This window comes from Lepisma saccharinum, chromosome 7 (assembly GCF_977018435.1).
Source record: "Lepisma saccharinum chromosome 7, izLepSacc3.1, whole genome shotgun sequence".
Classification (NCBI taxonomy): domain Eukaryota; kingdom Metazoa; phylum Arthropoda; class Insecta; order Zygentoma; family Lepismatidae; genus Lepisma; species Lepisma saccharinum.
The window spans coordinates 7,892,699-7,910,787 of NC_139235.1; the positions used below are offsets into that span (position 1 = coordinate 7,892,699).

Consider the following 18,089-nt stretch of genomic DNA (forward strand, 5'->3'; position numbering starts at 1 on the left):
GTACATTTATGAGCTCATTTGGCATGTGCATTCAATGGCCCTTTATATTTATTTGTAGGTTTTTGCACAAATGTCGCAGAGAAAAATTTCCAGAAGCAAATGCGACATCTTTGCCACGAAGTTTGTATTTGCGCTTCCTTGTGTCCCTAATCCGCCCTAATCTGTGCTGGTGCCTTTCAGTCGCAATGTTGCTAACTACCAACTCTCATTTTTGTTTAAAGAAAACGGCATATTCGCATACGTTCGTAGCTTCTTTCTAAAGCTATTTATTTTTCTGGGTTGGCTACTCTGATTTTGTGAGGCCCCGGAATCTGGATTTCATTATCACTTCCGGTGCGGGTCCTGGGATATGTGGAAAGAGAAATTTCGCGTACCGGCCGGCGGCGTTCGATCGTAAATTTACAGCTGTGTGACATTCAACATGGATTATAATAGCAGGTTTTGTTTAATGGACTTTAAATGCTAATTTATAATACAAAGTTTATATGTGTATTACATTAAGGACATCGTGGCCATGACATAAAAGTTCATCATGCTTGGTTTCAAAATAAGTACGTACAACGAAAATGGATTGGGAGAACCAGAACAGGATGCTAATTCTGCTTTGACCGAACTCGATAAAGGTATAATATTTTATTTTAAGCTATTAGTCGATAGTAAAACACCATTACATTTTACTTTTGCCAAAGGTAAAATAAGGAGATTACTGTGAAATAGTAGTAAAGCCTTGTGTTAAGTACAAAGGTACATATTCATCCCAAGTGCAAGGCATTATGTGAGAATAAATACAGCGAATGAGACATTTTTATTAAATTCACGTTTTCCTTACTTAGTTTCTATATTTGTCGGAATATACATGTTGGAATGTAATTTTGTCTTAGGTTTTTTATTCTGCCAATTGCTGTAGTTTGCACAAGTCATCTTTTGTTCACAATATATTTTATATTCAGGATTTTTTGTTTGTTGATTACAGAATATCGTTTGGTGCAGGTGTGCCCATCCCCCCAAGGCAATGATGCATCCCCCCAAAATCATGTCATGCGTTCCCCCAAATCATATCATTCGCATCCTCAAACCATATCATAATTCCCATCAAGTATTTAAGGTATGATTGCACAATATAGAGAATGTCTCCAATTTCGTTAATATTTGGTATACTAACTACATTTGGTCTTCTAATCATGAATCTGGGTACTATTATAGTATGGGGGTGACACCTTTAATCATATATTTCGCATTTTTTTACATTGATAACATACTATTTGGAACATTTCCTAAGGTGAAATAATGCATTTCTAACTAAGATAATGTCTATTTCTTACATTTACGAGTACTTACTGTTACTTGTTATTTCGATTCTGTAACACATTATTGCGGGCGATAGCGTACTGGTTCAGGGCGCGTTGTGCGAGTGTTTTGTCGATTTATGCAGTGTTGCAACCTCGTTCACTGGAAAATACCTACTTTCGTGCCCGGATTTGAAATTATGCTAATACCTCGCAAACCATTGACGTTAGCTCCAAAAACCATTCACGTTAGCCCCAAAAACCATTTTCTGTAAGGTTAGGTTAGGTTAAGTTAGGTTAGGCAATCATAGTTAAAAGAAAAATTAAAAAAAATAAAAATACTCGACATGTCATGTTCTAGTAAAAACACGGCGAGTTTGAAACACTGACTATGGGGTTACATCATCTTAACACATGGAACATTGTGCTCTCATGCAGAAAGCAAATGGTGGCAACAGAAACAGCGTGTCAGACAGAGATTTTCGCAGAAAACAACATGTATTCGCATTAAAATGGATCAAAACTACATTCACGAACTTCCACAACGCTACAGAAAATGATTTCCGTAAGTGCTTTCTCCTGTAAATTTGAATAAATCGGTCACCTATATACTATAATGTTACCCGAATCTGTTGTTAAAATGCGGGATCACGTGTAGAAATTTTAACATTATGCATGGGTAGGCCCACGAATCATGCACGGGTAGCCCCACAAACCATTCATGGATAGCCCCACAAACCATTTCCGGTAAGGTTAGGTTAGGCAAGCTTAGTTAAAATTTTGTTCGTAAAACAATGCGATACAGCTCTAAAAAAATAATTTATTTTTAACTTTTATCGCCTTTTTTCCCCGATTTCCACACGTGACCCCCACATTTTAACAACAGATTCGTGATTAGAAGGCCAAATTTAGTTAGTATACCAAATATTAACGAAATTGGAGACATTCTCTCTATATGCTGCATTCACTCCGTATTTAATTACGACAGGGTGTCTACCGAAAGTAACTTTTTCTTAGCTTTAGTGAACACTATACTTGATCTCCTCCTCCTTCTCCTTAAACAGAGGGGCCCATCACTCGAGACCGCCCCTAAAACCATTCACTATAATCCTCCAAAAATATTTTGGATGAATACCTAATCATTTGTCTATTTGAATGAAATATCATGTTAAACTGTCCATATTGTTTGATTTTCGAAAAAAACTTAAAGCTAGCACATTGATTGGTTAAATGTAGTAAATTAAAGTATGTAAATATGCATATAAATAGCGTTTGTGAGTGGGTATATAAAACTCACAATTTGAGTATTCAACACAAATAGTTACACAACTTAAGATAAAGATACAAAATTCAACCTTGGCAAACCAAATAACATGCTCCATCCGTATGACCAATTCAATTATTGTTTCACGAGACATTACAGAACCCTAGCTAGAAATTCTGAAGCTAAACTCCCCCTCCTCCTTTTTCTTTCTTTTTTCATCTAATGGATTAAATATGATTTAAAGTGTACAATTTTTACATATATTTTGGAAAAATATATAAATGTTGAATTTTATATTATTTGAAGGGAAAAATCCCCCCCCCCCCCAAATCTCAATGAAACAACCTGCACCATAATTCTTCCCCTGTGGGCACCCCTGATTTGGTGACAATTGTTTGTGAGTTAGCAGAGATTTCTAGGATCTGTCATCTACCATGTTTATGTATTTCAAGATTCGTACATCAGTTCAATATTGACCTGTTATCAGGGCCATACTTTTAGAGTAAGATGAAATAACCGCAGATATAGATTCAGCACAGTACAGTTGGCAACAATGTTAAGGACCTATTGAACAGGCTTTCAGATTCTTTTTGCTTTTTTTTATGCAGACATTTTTCCATCCCACTCCAACATGTTTACAGGTTAGGCAAGTGCTCTTCGCAAATAATATTTGGCTTCCAGGTGCTGACAGTGTTACTATTATGCTTAAAGTAGGTTAGGACTAATTGCCTTAGTGTTTTAGCACTTGCCTTCATCCCCTGCACAAGTATTCAATGTTTTCTATCTGAAAATAATGCTTTGGGGGAACAGGGGCTTTAGAGAAGTCACTCACACAAAGTGTTGCCATTACTTTGCAACAAAAATTTGTCATTCATTATTTTGCTGACTTATGTGTGTTTAAGTTTTAACATATCTTCTTTTAGGTTTGCGTTCAGGCCGTGTTGGAGAGCAATGTGAAGCCATTGTACGGTTTCCAAGACTCTTTGAGAAATATCCATTTCCAATTCTTATCAATTCATCTTTACTAAAATTAGCAGATGTGTTTCGGGTTGGGTGAGTTGAATGTTTTCCAGTATTTTTTATACAATTATTGCAATGTTGTGATAAATGACCATAGATACTCTGGTTAATTTTTTTGTGTGCAATTGTACATATGAGTAGGCTTACCATATTTTTTTGGGTCCAACCCAGGACATATTCGCGATCAACTCGTTACTGCTGAATTTCAGTTTTTTTTACAAAAAAAATGAAATTACTTAAAAACCTTAACATTTTATTGGAACATTAAACTATAAATTGTATGAGAAAAAATATTAACATTATTTTCTAAAATCAATCAATTCATTTTCAAATGTTTAATTGAATAATACATTTTCTGATGTTTAGGAAGCCTCTCTGTTCTAGGTAGCATTATCTGTTAGTTGACTCAGTTGCACTTTTCACTAGACATGACTTTTTTTTAGAAATGGCTTGTTTGTTTTAATAACAACATGAAAGTTCTGAATTAATTTTAACATTCAGCAGATGTTTAACAGTGGATACTGGAAGTCTACCTCTTTCTGCAGACGAAATATTCTCCATAATTGAAAATACTCTCTCAACTGGAGCAGATGTTCCAGGCAAAGACATAGCAAACTCAACCATTTCAGAAATGTTGGTACGTACATGAAGTATCAGTCACCTTAAAAATTGGTCGTGAATATTCATTACCGGTATATGTCATGTTCAGATTCTCAAGACCCTGGACATCACCCCGGAAAGCACTAAAACACCAGGACTGGCCGGGCTAATCCCGGATGTATGGTAAGCCTACATATGAGCTGCTTTCATGACCAGTCATCATTCTTGTGTGTTGTATTCCATTATAAAAAGGGGGGGGGGGAGGGTTACTGACCTTCTTTATTTTGCTTTACTTTCCTGCTACTTTTTGGTTAAGTGCAATGATAAGGATGATTTAGTGAAATTGATGAGAGGGACTGTCAGAAACTCATACGTACAAAACACAAAGAAATAGTAAACCCCACAGAGTATATTCTGGCTGTGGATCCAGTTAGGGCTACCAGATGACTAAATTTAGTTGAAACTACTCATTTTTTTAAATTGCTATTTTGCCATTTATCTGATCACATTGAGAGTGTGAAAATGTGGTGATTTTATTAGCACACGTTCACATAAATTCTTCATTTTCATTATAGAAATAGCTGCTTGTATTCTTCTTTGTATCTGATCAGTGGTAATTCATTCATCCTTAGTTTTGGACTTTTAACCACTGTGTGAATTTTAAAAATACCAACGTTCCTTCCTGGCAGCTTATATGGAAAACAGGTTTTGACCTGACCACCAGACAAAGTGAAGCCTGGGTTACCGATAATCCTCCCTGGCACCTTCATGTACAAGAGGTCCTTGTGACTGGCAGACGAGGTGGAGGCTTGGCCACCGAGTATAACCCTCCAAGGCAACCATTTAATCTCACTCTCCATATAGACACCGTCCCCAAACACATCATGTGTCCAAGGATTGAAGTATGATTGGTAAAACTATCAAAGCCGGGAATCCGATTTCTTCAAATTTGCAGGAGAAAGTACTTATGGAATTGAGTTTGTGTGTAATTTCGGAAGTTTGTAGAAGTGTTTTCTCGTATTTTTCAATGTATTTGGCCACTAATTCATGTTTTTACTATAATAATGTTCGTCTGATGCACGAAAGCTGTTCTTGCATTTCCATCCATGTACTTGAACCGGATGTTGCGAGTATCTGATGACGTAATCCCCGGTAAGTGTTTCCAAACACACAGTTTTTACTATATTGCCCAACCTAAAGCAACCTAACCTAACCTTACCATAATGGTGCATGGGGCTATCATGAATGGTTTTTGGGGCTATTCGTGGATGGTTATACTATTCAGAATGTTTTTTTTGGCTATGTGTGAATGGTTTTTGGGGCTATGCGGGTATGGTTTTGGGGGCTATTCGTGGATGGTCATACTATCCCGAATGGTTTTTGGGCCTATGTGGGAATTTTTCTGTTAAGAAGGTTGAAACACTGCTTTGCCGTTTGAAACACAACGCTAGTCAAGATTTGCCAGCCATTTTGTGTGTTCAGGAAGCGAGAAAAGAACTAACAATAATTACTCGATATGTCGACAATATATACTAATTTCATTAAAAAAAGCGAAATCCCTTGTTAAAGAATCTTTCCCAATGCAGAATAAGTAAGTACGAATGTAAACAATTACAGAATAAATGATTTACAGAAGATTCCAGACTTTGATAGTTTTACCGTATGATTTAGTATATTACCCACAACCCTGAAGGCGGAGGCAGAATCAGCCTCCGAAACGTTGGTATTTTTAAAATTCACACAGTGGGTAAAAGTCCAAAACAGAATGAACCTGCTTAAATGTTTCGTTACATTAATTCTCATTTTAATTTGATACTTGAAGTGCATGTGGGAAAATTTGGGTCTAAATTTGTATGTTAAATTGATTTGAATTTATCCATTTACATTCATGGTTTTGTGTCTTGTGATTGACCTTTCACAGTTCATTACTTGTGAGTTGACTGATGCATGGTATTTCAGGAGCAACTTTTTGAGGGTGTGGGTCCTGCGAGTGTGCCAGCAGAGTGAGAAGCACCTGGACAAGATCTTAAACGTCGATGAGTTTGTTCGAAGAATCTTCAGTGTCATCCATTCCAATGACCCTGTAAGTATGTAATTCAAGGTGGCAGTTGTACAACTTTACAACTCTTCTAATAAAATTGTAAAAAACCTTTTTGATGCCTGGCTGGAAACAAATTATCCCAAATAGTTATTATGTGTGCTATGTGACTTTCAGAACATGCTGTAGCTCGGATGTTTCAGAAATGCATGTTTTATTGCTGCATGAGACTTGAAGTGTGTGTCACTATTCATTTGAGTTCTTGAGCTTTGTTGTAGGGCATCGAACCCTTGATTACTAGATGATGATGGTGTTACCACTATGCTATCAGCGAATGCATTAATTTGATTGTGGTTATATGAGAAGGGGGTAAATTTAGGTTTGTGTGTGTGTACGAGGCATGTTGCTTTACATTCTTAAATATTTTTTTTCTTGGAAACTAAAAAAGAAGTAATTTTTTTTTGTGTGTGAGAGTATAGGTCATGCAATATGTAGGAACAATTCTCAAACCCCTCATTCGGGCAGTCTATTGAGGAAGGCTATGGACAAACTTAAAAATTCTGGGGAAAATTTGTTTCTAAAATTTTCTTCTTCCTCTAAATAAAAATGTGTACAGTGGGACTCCGATTTTACATTTTCCCACAGTATACATTCCAACTTATCAAAAGCCTCCCCGAAGGCGCATTGATAGCGTCGTATCTTTGTTATCAAGGGGTTCCGGGTTCGATACCCGGTGGAGGCACAAGTGGTTCGGATCCCACTTTAATCTGTAGGTCCAGTCCCGATTAGCTTTACTGTGCATAAAGTGGACTTAAAACACCAAATCAATCAATCAAACCAACCTATCAAAATGTTAATAAATTTTCCTTAATTTTTCCTCAATTTTTCATTTCCGTGCTTGGTCCCTTGAAAAACTTAAAACAGAGGTTCCATTTCTATTTTTTTTTTTTTGCAACTTCTTATAGCCTGATCCTTACTGAACAAATGGAACTATGATTTGTAATTCTACCATTCTTAGTTCCCAAGATATTAAATTTTATTTATAGAACGAAACTGAAAACGTGCAATTTCTGCTTCAATAAATATTTGTATGCCCATCTACCTATTCAGTTCAGTTACTTGGCCATTTGTGATATGTGACAACATAATGTTAGCATATTTTGATATAACTGTTTCCTTGCAGGTGGCACGAGCCCTTACTTTGAGAACCCTCGGAAGCGTTGCAGGTATTATACCTGAGAGGCAGCAGGTGCACCATAGCATCAGAAGAAGCCTGGATTCCCACGATGCGGTGGAAGTGGAAGCAGCTATTTATGCTGCAGTGCAGTTTGCTGCTCAGTCAAAGTATGCAAATATTTGTTACTTTGAATTGTGTGTCCATTTTATATGTAGTTAGTTATGCACATTTTGTGTTAGACCATGTACACATGTAAGATAACACAGGGATTAGAAATTCCATGCTCAGTGCATCCAAATGGAAATATCTTGAGCCCGTGCACATCTTGCTTGTAATAGATTCATGATTGCTGGGTTGTAAAAATCAGTTGTGGATGTCTGCAACGGAAAAAAAGATACAAGTAAAGTGCTCCCCTGTGCTTTGCACCATGCCATGAAGGTGTATAGGGGGTGTGGAGTTAGGGCCCCACAGTTTTTTTATCATGGCCAAAAGGTGGCATGCACACTGGGGGTCAAGGGGGTTATTGCCCCCTATTCTTGGACGTGCGCAGATTTTTTCCAGGGAGTGGGAAGCAAGGTATTTTTATAGGGGGATAAACGATGCATATTACCCCGTAATAGTGTTGACTCCTCAGAAAACACCACTTGAGTTTGAAATTATCACGTTCCTGCATCCCATTATAATAATGGATGTAAATTACTGTGACTAAAATCAACTTATTTGTCTAAAATAAAAGGTACTTTTAGGTCAACATTCATTTTCCAGGGGGGGGAGGTGTGGGGGCCATCCTTTCACCTCCTCCTGGACGTCCATGCCTTTATATAATTTTGTAGAAAATTAAGTGTGTATTTATTTCATTCATCCTTATTGTCATAGTTACCTGTAGAGGCACAACAGTGATATAAAATAACCAAAATAGAAATATATTTTGGGGTGGGATAAAATACAACCATCTAAAAATAGTAATGAAATATATTATTAATAATAAGGTCCAGCACAATTACAGTTGAGTAGCTTTTGGCATAATTTCACAGTTCAAGCAGCACTTTTCATGGCTGAGTGGAGTTCCACCCTACCTCTCCCCTCCATGCCCAAGTAAGATGAGCAGGACCTTGGAGGTTCCATAGCAACAGTTTATTAAAGAAATCTCTCAAGAAGTCAACACTGACATGGACTATGCTGAAGGCTCTTACCCCACACCCGCGAGCACGATGCGGTTCTGTGCAAGCTTTTTCCCTTGTCGTTCCACTATAGAGCACTGATTCATGTGATACATGATATTGGCTCTGGTCTGCAATGGATAACGGATATCTCACAATAAATGCCCAGATTATAATTATGTATTTTGCATAATTTCCAGGAAATGCGAAATGCTCTGCTAGATACATTGGCTCCGGAAAAGTATCAGCTGGTATTGGTGTTAAAATTTGAATCAATACTTTACAGCACCAACCTTGGCAGCATTATCACCTCAATTTTTGATTGTATGTTATTGACTGATCTGATATAGCTTACAATATACTCTCATGCTGTTTTCTTTCAGGAATTTTGCAGTCAGCATGTGCAATAAGTTCTCAGACATGATCCAGGGAGTGGCCACCCCAGCAGACATGAAACTGAAGCTCATTCCTGTACTCCAGCACATGCACCATGACACGTCCACTGCGGCAATGGTATTTTCTTAGCTTCTTCATTCATTGGCACTCTTTTTATTACACTGTAAATGTTTCCTTAACATGCTCTTCTGCCATAGTCATGATTTTTTTCAATGTTTTAAGTATTAGGGCTGACCCTATGTTGATACTGATATATTGGTACAGCTGATAACAGATTTTATTATCATTATTATTTGTGAAAGAATGGTTCAAAAATGAGAGTGTAGGGACATGCAAATTTAATTTTTTTCAGAAACTCAGAATATGAGGTTACACAGTGTAGTGTTTATTTTATTTTATTCTTGAAAGCTCTGAATTAAATTTTCCTACCATATTTTGTTTGGCATTATGTGAAAAATAAGTTCGAGGTGTGAAATAAGCTCTTCAACATGTAATTTAGATTTACAGACACAGCACTTTTACACAATCTGAAATATCCTCTGGGTTATGCTAATTTTGGGAACATTGATCAATTCTGCTACAAACATGTAAGATACCCAGATTCCGGTGATTAATTTTCCAATATTGATGCATCAGTGTTGGTAATAGCTCGCTCAGCTCTAGCTAATGTCCATATTTGTAAATATGTATAGGGAGCATGTGACAACATGTTTGTTTAATAAAGTAAGTTGGGTTGATTTACCAAGTTTTCATTTGTTTTTCTTTCCTATTATTGGTTCTTTTAATGTATTTTGTTTTGCTCCACAGGTTAGGCAGATGTGTACTGATTTGCTGCCAAGCTATCCGGCGCAGAATTTTGTTCTTGTCACCTTAAAGACTTTGACCCAGTTAGCATCAGCAACAGTGGTTGATATACCTGACCAGGTAAGTTAATAAATAAATCTGATTTGTTAAAACACTAAAATCACACACTAACAGCACGATAAAAAACACTTCGGAGTTCTTTCAAGCTTTCGACTCCTTCACGGAGTCATCTTCAGGGCTGATAAAACCCGGATAAAAGCCAAAAACCACCTTCCCACAAACGAAGAAGAGGATACACGACTATGGTTAGGGATACCATTTATACCAGGCCTTTCCACCAAACTCAGACGCATCTTGGAAAATCGTAACTACAGAATAGCATATAAACCCGGAAAATCCATAGAACAAAACTTAGCAGGATTCAAAACGTACGACAAAGACCCCTTAACAAACTCTGGCATCTACAGCATCAAATGTGAATGCAACCGAAAATACATAGGACAATGTAAAAGACCCATCAAAGACCGGTTCGCCGACCACCTAGGATATATACGCAGAAAAGAAAGTTCTTCGGGATTGTCCAAACACGTCTTAGAAACCAACCGTCAACTTTCACAGGATTGCATTTCCTTTATTGCACATGCAAAAGGAAAAATAGAACGGGACGTTAAGGAAGGGGTACACATGATCAAAAACACTAATAATCTCAATGACAATTTATGCGGAAATCTTTATTCTTCTTGGTACAACACAGTAAAACTCAAAAATCCATCTCCAGTCAACATTCCAAACGCAACAAGACTTACCAACACTGCAAGACCGCAAGGACATCTGCAAACGAACACAGGAAGTAACGTCAGTGCAACGACAACCGCGTCTACTCCGTCTGTCCTCGACCAGCCCTGAAGATGACTCCGTGAAGGAGTCGAAAGCTTGGAAAAACTCCAAAGTGTTTTTTTATCGTGCTGTTAGTGTGGGATTTTAGTGTTTTAACAAATATGTTGCCGGCACGTGACGTAAGAAGTTTTCTACAATCAAAATATATCTGAGTTGTGTGTTCATTAATAAAAGGAAAATGCATTTACGTTGGAAAGCTTCTATCATTTAGGTACAATATTTTACTAAAGTTTCAAACAGGGAGCAGGCTGACTAATTTCTGCATCTATTTGTGAATTTGATAACAGCATGAATCAAAACTTTGTTTATTGTCTTCTCATTTTGTCTTTAGACCAAATGGAATGAGAAAAAGTAGGGTTGAACATATTCATTCAATCTTTATGGTTCCAATAATGCAAAATGTTAAAATTTCCCTGATTTTACATTTCCCATCATTTTAAGTTTTTTTTCACTTTAGTCCCCTGAAAAATACAAAATCGAGTTTCCGATGTTTCACTGACCAGCTACCTCTCACCTGAAGAAAGGAGTGCCACTTAATCAGTTTCTTCCACCTGGTACCATTATGTTGATGGGTACTAATTAAGGATTTGCAAGAATGCTATGTAATTTCAGTTATTGTTTCTGATTTCATCCTTGAGTAAAATTTCAAGTATTTTATTTCATGGTGGATGTGGTAAATGTGGTTTGAGTAATACCTACATGAAGTTTCGTGTTTCTGTGTTGCACAATTGGATAGTTTTTTTTCTGATAAATTTCGAATGCTCACTTCTTTGTTAGTTTTCAGGTGGCGGTAGTTGGATTTTCTCCCATTTGGTGGTGCTGGTGTGTTTTTCCTGTCTTGCGTCGCCTGCTGTGCTTTCTGCTTTCCATCATCAGGTGGTGTTGCTGGGTAGTGGTTAGGGGGTTTCGTTATATGCTTCATTGTGTTGCTCGATGTGGTGTAGTTTCTGTTCTTTGCATGGGTGGAGGGGGGGGGGGGTGTCGAGCGGGGGCACTGCATCCTTTCTTTTCGTGGTCTGTTATTTTTTGAAGGATGGTATGCCAAGTTGGGTGTGCATGTCCAGGTTCAGCAGATGGCATGGGTTTCTTTGATGGTATTTTCCATGAGGGAGCCAGTTGGGTGAAGTATGGATGTGGAGGAGATGGAGTGGTTTGTGGTTGTGGAGGTGGTGTGAAAGGCCTGATCCTGGTGAGTGTTCTTTGGCATCTTTTATGTGTTTCTTGATCCATTCTTAACAGTCTGGATGGTTCTGCTGATGTAGCTGTTGTGGCATTGGTATGTGGCCTTGTAGGCACCAGGGAATGCAAGTTGTTTAGGTAGTATCTCTTGAAGTTGGGTAGGGCTCTTCAGATTTGGGATAGAGGTTTGTGTGCCAGTCTGATGTTCTTTCTCTTTTTTACAAGAAATAGTGTGACATATACTTGCATGAAACTTATACACTACTGCATATACAGTAGCTGTAAAATTGATCTCGTAGTGATGATTTGGCACTTGCAATTTAGGTTAACTGAAATTGTTAACTAATCGTTCAAGCCAACCTTGAAGAAGAAAACTGAAGTAAAAAATGAAATCGCACATGGAAAGAAGTGGAAGAATCACTGAAGAGAGGTAGAGCACCTGGAGTAGATGAAGGGCCTGTGGAAATGATACTAGGAGCAGGAGTGATTGGTGTGCAGTGGCTATACAGTGTGTTGAAAACAGTGTGACAAGAGAGAGAAGTGCCAAGAGATTGGGTAAAGAGACTATAGTTCCCATATTCAAGAAGGGTGACAGAAAGGAATGTAAAAACTACACTTATGTGCCACTCAGCAGAGGTGTATGAGAAATTATTAGAGAAAAGAATAAGGGAAGTAACAGAGCTGAACATGAGAGAGGAACCATATGGAATTAGAAGAGGCAGATCAACAGTAGATCTAATATTCACCAAAATACATGAAAGGCACAAAGAGTATGGAAATGATTTGATTATGGCATTCCTAGATATAGAAAAGGCATACAATAGCATGGACAGAAGAAAGATTTGGAAGGCTCTTAGAGAGAAAGGAGTCCAGGAAGAGATGGTGTGTAGAGTGTAGAGCACATAGGGAAGAACGGAGTGGTTCAGTATAAGTAATGGACTAAAACAGGGAAGTGCTCTTTCCCCACGAAAAGGTAAGGAAGAAGATAGGAGAGGAGGAGATGAAGGCCCTGTCGTTCGCTGATGACTTAGTAATATGTGGAAACAGGGAAGAAGAAGTACAGAGACAGCTTGATAGTTGGAATGAGGAAATCAGAAGAGCAGGAATGAAATTCAGTGCAGAAAAGAGCGAGGTGCTAATAACAACAAGAAACAGAGCCAGAAATGAACCAAGAATAAAGATAGTCACGGAAGAGTTGAGGGTAGTGGAGAGCTTCAAATATCTAGGAAGCATAATTGAGAGAAGTGTAAGAATAGATGAGGAGGTAAGCAAGGCACCTCAAGTTCAACAAACACAAGATCCAAAAAGTTTCTGTTATGCATACATCGCACACCAAAATCAAAGAGACGCATGCAATTATGTACTTTCCACACGAGCTGAACATCGACAGCGGTCAGGCTCATCATGTTTGGCTCCTGCTATTACAACATCTCAAACCCATCATGTGCAGCAGACAAAATGGCTACACCAGCACCCCTAGCAGTATTCAAGGAAACAACAGGAACAGGAAGTCACCCTAACAGTAAAGCATCGAGTTCCCAAGTGGATGATGGCAGAGGCCACCGAAATTAATAGAACAGTTACAAGTAAGTTTCGTGGATATATCTTTAGTAACTTGCTTACGTCTTATATAAAAATAAAGTAGTTCAGAAGGCCATTCACTTTACAAAACCTAAAAATATTGTAGGTTTCTTCCTGAAAAATAGCAATCTCCTTTTTTTCAGTTCTTGCCATACATATGAATGCAGGTTGCAACTAGAGATCAATTGAGTACAGTGTTCGCTGTGTGAGAAATAGTAGTGTGGTATTTACTTCATCTGTTTCATTTCATGTTTCAGGTGTCCCTGTTGATAAAGTACCTGCAAAATGATCCCCGGTGGGAAGTGAAAGCCCAGATTTTGAAGAGTTTGCGTCAACTTGCGGATCAAGGGGCTCACCTTTGGTCGCCAGCGTCAGTGGAGGCTGTGGTGGACATGGCCCTGGACACTCCCTATCAGCAGATGCTCAGTTGGTGCCTCGATGTCCTCTGTGTTCTGGCCAAGTCAGCTGCAGCGTGCCACTCGCAGTTGAACTCCGGTATGATTCTACATTAGTGTGCATTATGTTAACATTAATACCATTCTAGAATGATGTGGTAAAGTAAAAATCTAATATTACCTTTTATTTTTTTACTCTGAATGTTTGTGATTTGTTGCTACTTTATAGTAGAGCAGACTCTTTACCAATTCCATCTAATACTCTTCCCGTCATTTTGACCGGCCCCCGTGGCAGAGTGGTTAGCACATCGTGCTACGATGCTAGGGGTTCCGGGTTCGAATCCCAGCCTGGGCATGGATGTTTGTGAGTGTCCATTCATCAATTTCATCATATCATCACTCATCCCCATGTTCGCAAATTAGCCAAAAGTGGCACAAAAGGCGAAGTAAAATAGTGTAAGTCAATCAATCAATCTTCCCGTCATTTTAGTCTTCCATGATGTCTGCAAGACTGCTGCAGTTGCTGTGTAATTATTCTTGCATTTATGCAAAATGTGAAATTTTGTTTTATTTTGCATAAGTTTTGTCTGATAAGTTGAATTTTGTGATTATTCATCATACATCATACAATTTAATATTCTGTAGTTCTTGAATACTTTAACGCAAAATTTTTGGTAAATTGATGGATATAATTGGAATGGACTGCTTACACACTAATGTTAATCAGTATTTTGAACAACTTTTAATTATTACAATTTTCAGGCATCAGGGTAAGTGGTGATTGGTAAGATTATTGGCTGCTTACAGCTGCTACACAGCCCATGTTCTTCCTGCAAAATCTCTTTCAAAGGCAATGTACTTCTATCTGTACTACATCACATTCTGGGGCACAATGTTTGAATGTAAGCATTGTTACTGTTAGAGAAGATCAAATTATTTGTGTAGTATTTAAATGAGTATTGATAAATACAGATAATTGTCTCCTTTTATTAATTTTGTAGGATCAAAGTCAAAAGTTATTTTTTTTTGTGTTTACAAAATGTACATTCCAATAATTGTATTATACTTTATTTATTCCCTTTTTTTTCTAATCAGATTCTCCTCTGATGACCCTGTGTCGCCGAAGTTGTTACTCAAGCATTCCCATTGTTTCAGCAAAGGCTGTTAAAGTTTTGACAAGGATTGTTTGTTTTTGGTAAGTTTGTATCTTATTGCAGTACTCAATTAATTTTTTCCCTATCAGTACATGTGGTGAATAAAAGAAGCAAAATTTCTGTACAGAAACTGGCTACATTTGAGGTAAAACCTCATTTCATAAGCTCAAATGTTAATGTCATGGCAAATTTCCCATTTTGTATCATTGCATAAAATGTAAATGTTCATTACAGCAGACATGTCGTAAGCTATGCAGTATGTCAAATACATTGAAATAAACATCTAAACATTCTCTGCCTTCATGCTGATTTGTCCATCTACCAGTAAAAAAACTGGCACTGCAATGATTCTGATCTATTAATATATCAGAGATTTTTGTATCTGTAGTCAGAAAATCTTGCAGGAGGACAGTATTCTATATTTTTACGGAGTTTAAATATCCTAGAAATTATGCAAATGCATAATTTTCACAGCCATACATGGTAGCCGTGCGGTTTAAGTAGAGGCATGCATATTTTGTTTTTGACGAAAACATAAAATGTGAAAAAACACATTGTAATGTTAATTTTTCATGTTTCAGAAAGGTGTAAAGTGCATTTTCCCACCCTGTTTTGTCACAAAATAATGCGAAATAGACTCTTAAACACTAAACTTAGAGATTATTTACCGATGAGACACTTTTGGAAGTCAGAATTATCCTGATAGCTATGCAATTCACGGATTAATTCTGCTGTAAATGTTTGAGAAGCAAAAATGGACCCTTTATACAGGAATAAACTTAATACTCGGGTAACTGTATAAATGTTCTATTAGAAGGGATATGTTTATTTTGTGTGGTAAGTACAGTTGTGAAATCAAATTTGGGATTATATTCACATTTTTAAAACCAAAATGTCATTTTATATACCGCTTTTGCATCGCTATAACAGCGAAATTTTATTTTATTTATTGCTTTTGAACCTGAAATTGACTTGGTTGCTTTTTATTTGCCAAAAATATGTGCCTCTAGGTATAAGTTGTCTAGCTGTGGGCTTGGGGTACGGAACCTATGCTGGTTCGAGTCTTCTGGGGGCAAGCGTTACAACTTCTCTCCTGAGATTTCAGCCTGTGAATGGGACCAGTGGCCTCCCACCACCATGAGAAAATTGGGGAGCTACGGATGAGTAGTGTATGATCTTTCACCTCTGCTGAGGCATGTTGAAGCAAGATTTGGCGGTAAGTTGGCAGGTTCTGTGCATCAAGGGCTGTTGTGCCATGGGTTCATAATTTTCACAAGTATTGGGTGGAAAAATGTAATCTATAATTAAATGACACCTGTTTTAATGTTCTGTCTACCTCACAACTGTGAATTTGTAAGTACATTTTGTGTGTACGTGAATATGTTACAGCATCTAAAGTCCTGTAATATGAAATCTGTCCTAACTTTTGAAATGCCCCTCGTAATACCCTGTGAATGATAGTGTCCCACGTTTTGACATAAAGTCCAATATTGTGGGAGTGTGCGAGTCCTGCTTTTTTCTTATGCAGTAAAACCTCGATTTTATGTATGTAAGGGAACCAAGCTGAAAGAGTAGGAAAATGCAAAATTTGGGAAAATTTTATGACATTTTGCTGTGTGACTATGAGGATTGAATTTATATGTGGGAAAATGTAATCAGGGTTTCCACTTTAGTGATACACTAGTCATCCAGTTTTGTTGCACACGATAGTTGTAATGTTTTTACATAGTTATTTGATTCCTTCTAGCTCTCAGGATGAGCTTCCGATGGAGGTGGTTACGGAGGCAGCAGATACCGTGGAGTCTCTGTTTGTGTTGGTGACATACGACCCCAACCACAACAATCAGTATGAGCTGAAGGTTTGCCTCTCCTGTGCGGTGGATTTATGTAAAGCCCACAGGGAGCTCTGTCCTCGATTCGTGGATCTTATAGGCATTCGACTAATGGGCACCTCAGGTATGGCATGCTATTTGGTATGTGAAAGAATAGTTTTTAAGAACTTTAATGGTTAGTAATGCCAATACAAATATTTTAATTTTAATTTCAATACTGAATTTTCAAATTCACTGTGCTAAATAAAATATATATTTTTAATATTTCGAGTTCGCTTATGGAAATTTCCATTAAAAAAAACAGTATGATTTTTTTAATGTTTGTGTGTTTTCTGTATCATGTGTATCATTATATTAGAATAATAAACATGCCATTATATTTTTTTCACCAATGCTAGCTGAATTTTAAATTCTGCGGCAATATGGTAGTCGGCCATGTAATGTATTGCATAGTTATTCATACTGTTACCAGTTGAGCCTTCTTTGGGAATGCTACTCTGGTGCATGAATTAATTATTTTTAATCCAATCTTTTATTAATAAAATTAAATGCTTTAAGGTTATATTTCAAAATGTGTAGCTCTATCTTAATAGGATTCATGGTTTTCTTAGACCTTACTTGAAGAAAAGAAATGGTTCCTGAGAAAAGGGGCTGGTGACCGAATTATTTTGTTTTTTCTACCCCTGTTTGGGGGTCATATTAACACCCATATGCAGGTAATACAACCTTGTATTGTTTGTGATGTGTTTGAATTGTGAAATAAAAGTGGTTCCTAGTTCAATACCCAGTGGAGGCACATAGTTGTTTCAATTCCATTCCACAGTGTAGGTCCAGTCCCGATTAACCTTTCAGTGCATAAAGTGAACTTTGCTAACTTCAGATTGTGAAATGTAACCACAAGTAAGTCGGTTTACCTCCCCATGTATGATACAAATCTTACTCTTTTATTTAAGGGACATACAGTGTTCTGCTATGTGAAGCTTTAGGAGCCATAGGAGGTATGCAGCCAGAATCCTTGGTCGCTTTGCTACCAAACATCTTGAGTAAGCTGCAGGAAATGAACCAGTTGACCTCACATAGTGGAGAAGAATCACAAACCATGGTATGTTTCTATGCAAATTGTAAACAGAGGGTAGGTGCATGTCAAAAAAAAAGGGCCGATATTTTTTAAAAAACAAGAAAATGATAGGAGAAGAAAGTGATTGTGATTGATAAACAAGTACATACTTTGGCTATTTTTCGACGTAGTCACCATTAACCTCCAGACATTCCTGATAGCGTGGCACAAGCTTCCGTATACCCTCTG

At 37.5% G+C, this 18,089-nt stretch overlaps 1 protein-coding gene across 1 annotated transcript in view; it reads left to right on the forward strand.

Moving 5' to 3' along the window:
• Window positions 1-377: 377 nt before the first annotated feature.
• defl (Integrator complex subunit 7) overlaps window positions 378-18,089 on the forward strand; it is a 38,703-nt gene continuing 20,991 nt past the window's right edge. The window contains exons 1-10 of the mRNA XM_083124941.1: window positions 378-623; window positions 3,474-3,603; window positions 6,130-6,253; window positions 7,392-7,552; window positions 8,929-9,058; window positions 9,749-9,865; window positions 13,660-13,897; window positions 14,893-14,992; window positions 16,699-16,907; window positions 17,737-17,885. Of these exons, the coding sequence (XP_082981067.1) occupies window positions 533-623; window positions 3,474-3,603; window positions 6,130-6,253; window positions 7,392-7,552; window positions 8,929-9,058; window positions 9,749-9,865; window positions 13,660-13,897; window positions 14,893-14,992; window positions 16,699-16,907; window positions 17,737-17,885 (1,449 nt within the window). The 5' untranslated portion in view covers window positions 378-532. The remainder of the gene's footprint in view (window positions 624-3,473; window positions 3,604-6,129; window positions 6,254-7,391; window positions 7,553-8,928; window positions 9,059-9,748; window positions 9,866-13,659; window positions 13,898-14,892; window positions 14,993-16,698; window positions 16,908-17,736; window positions 17,886-18,089) is intronic.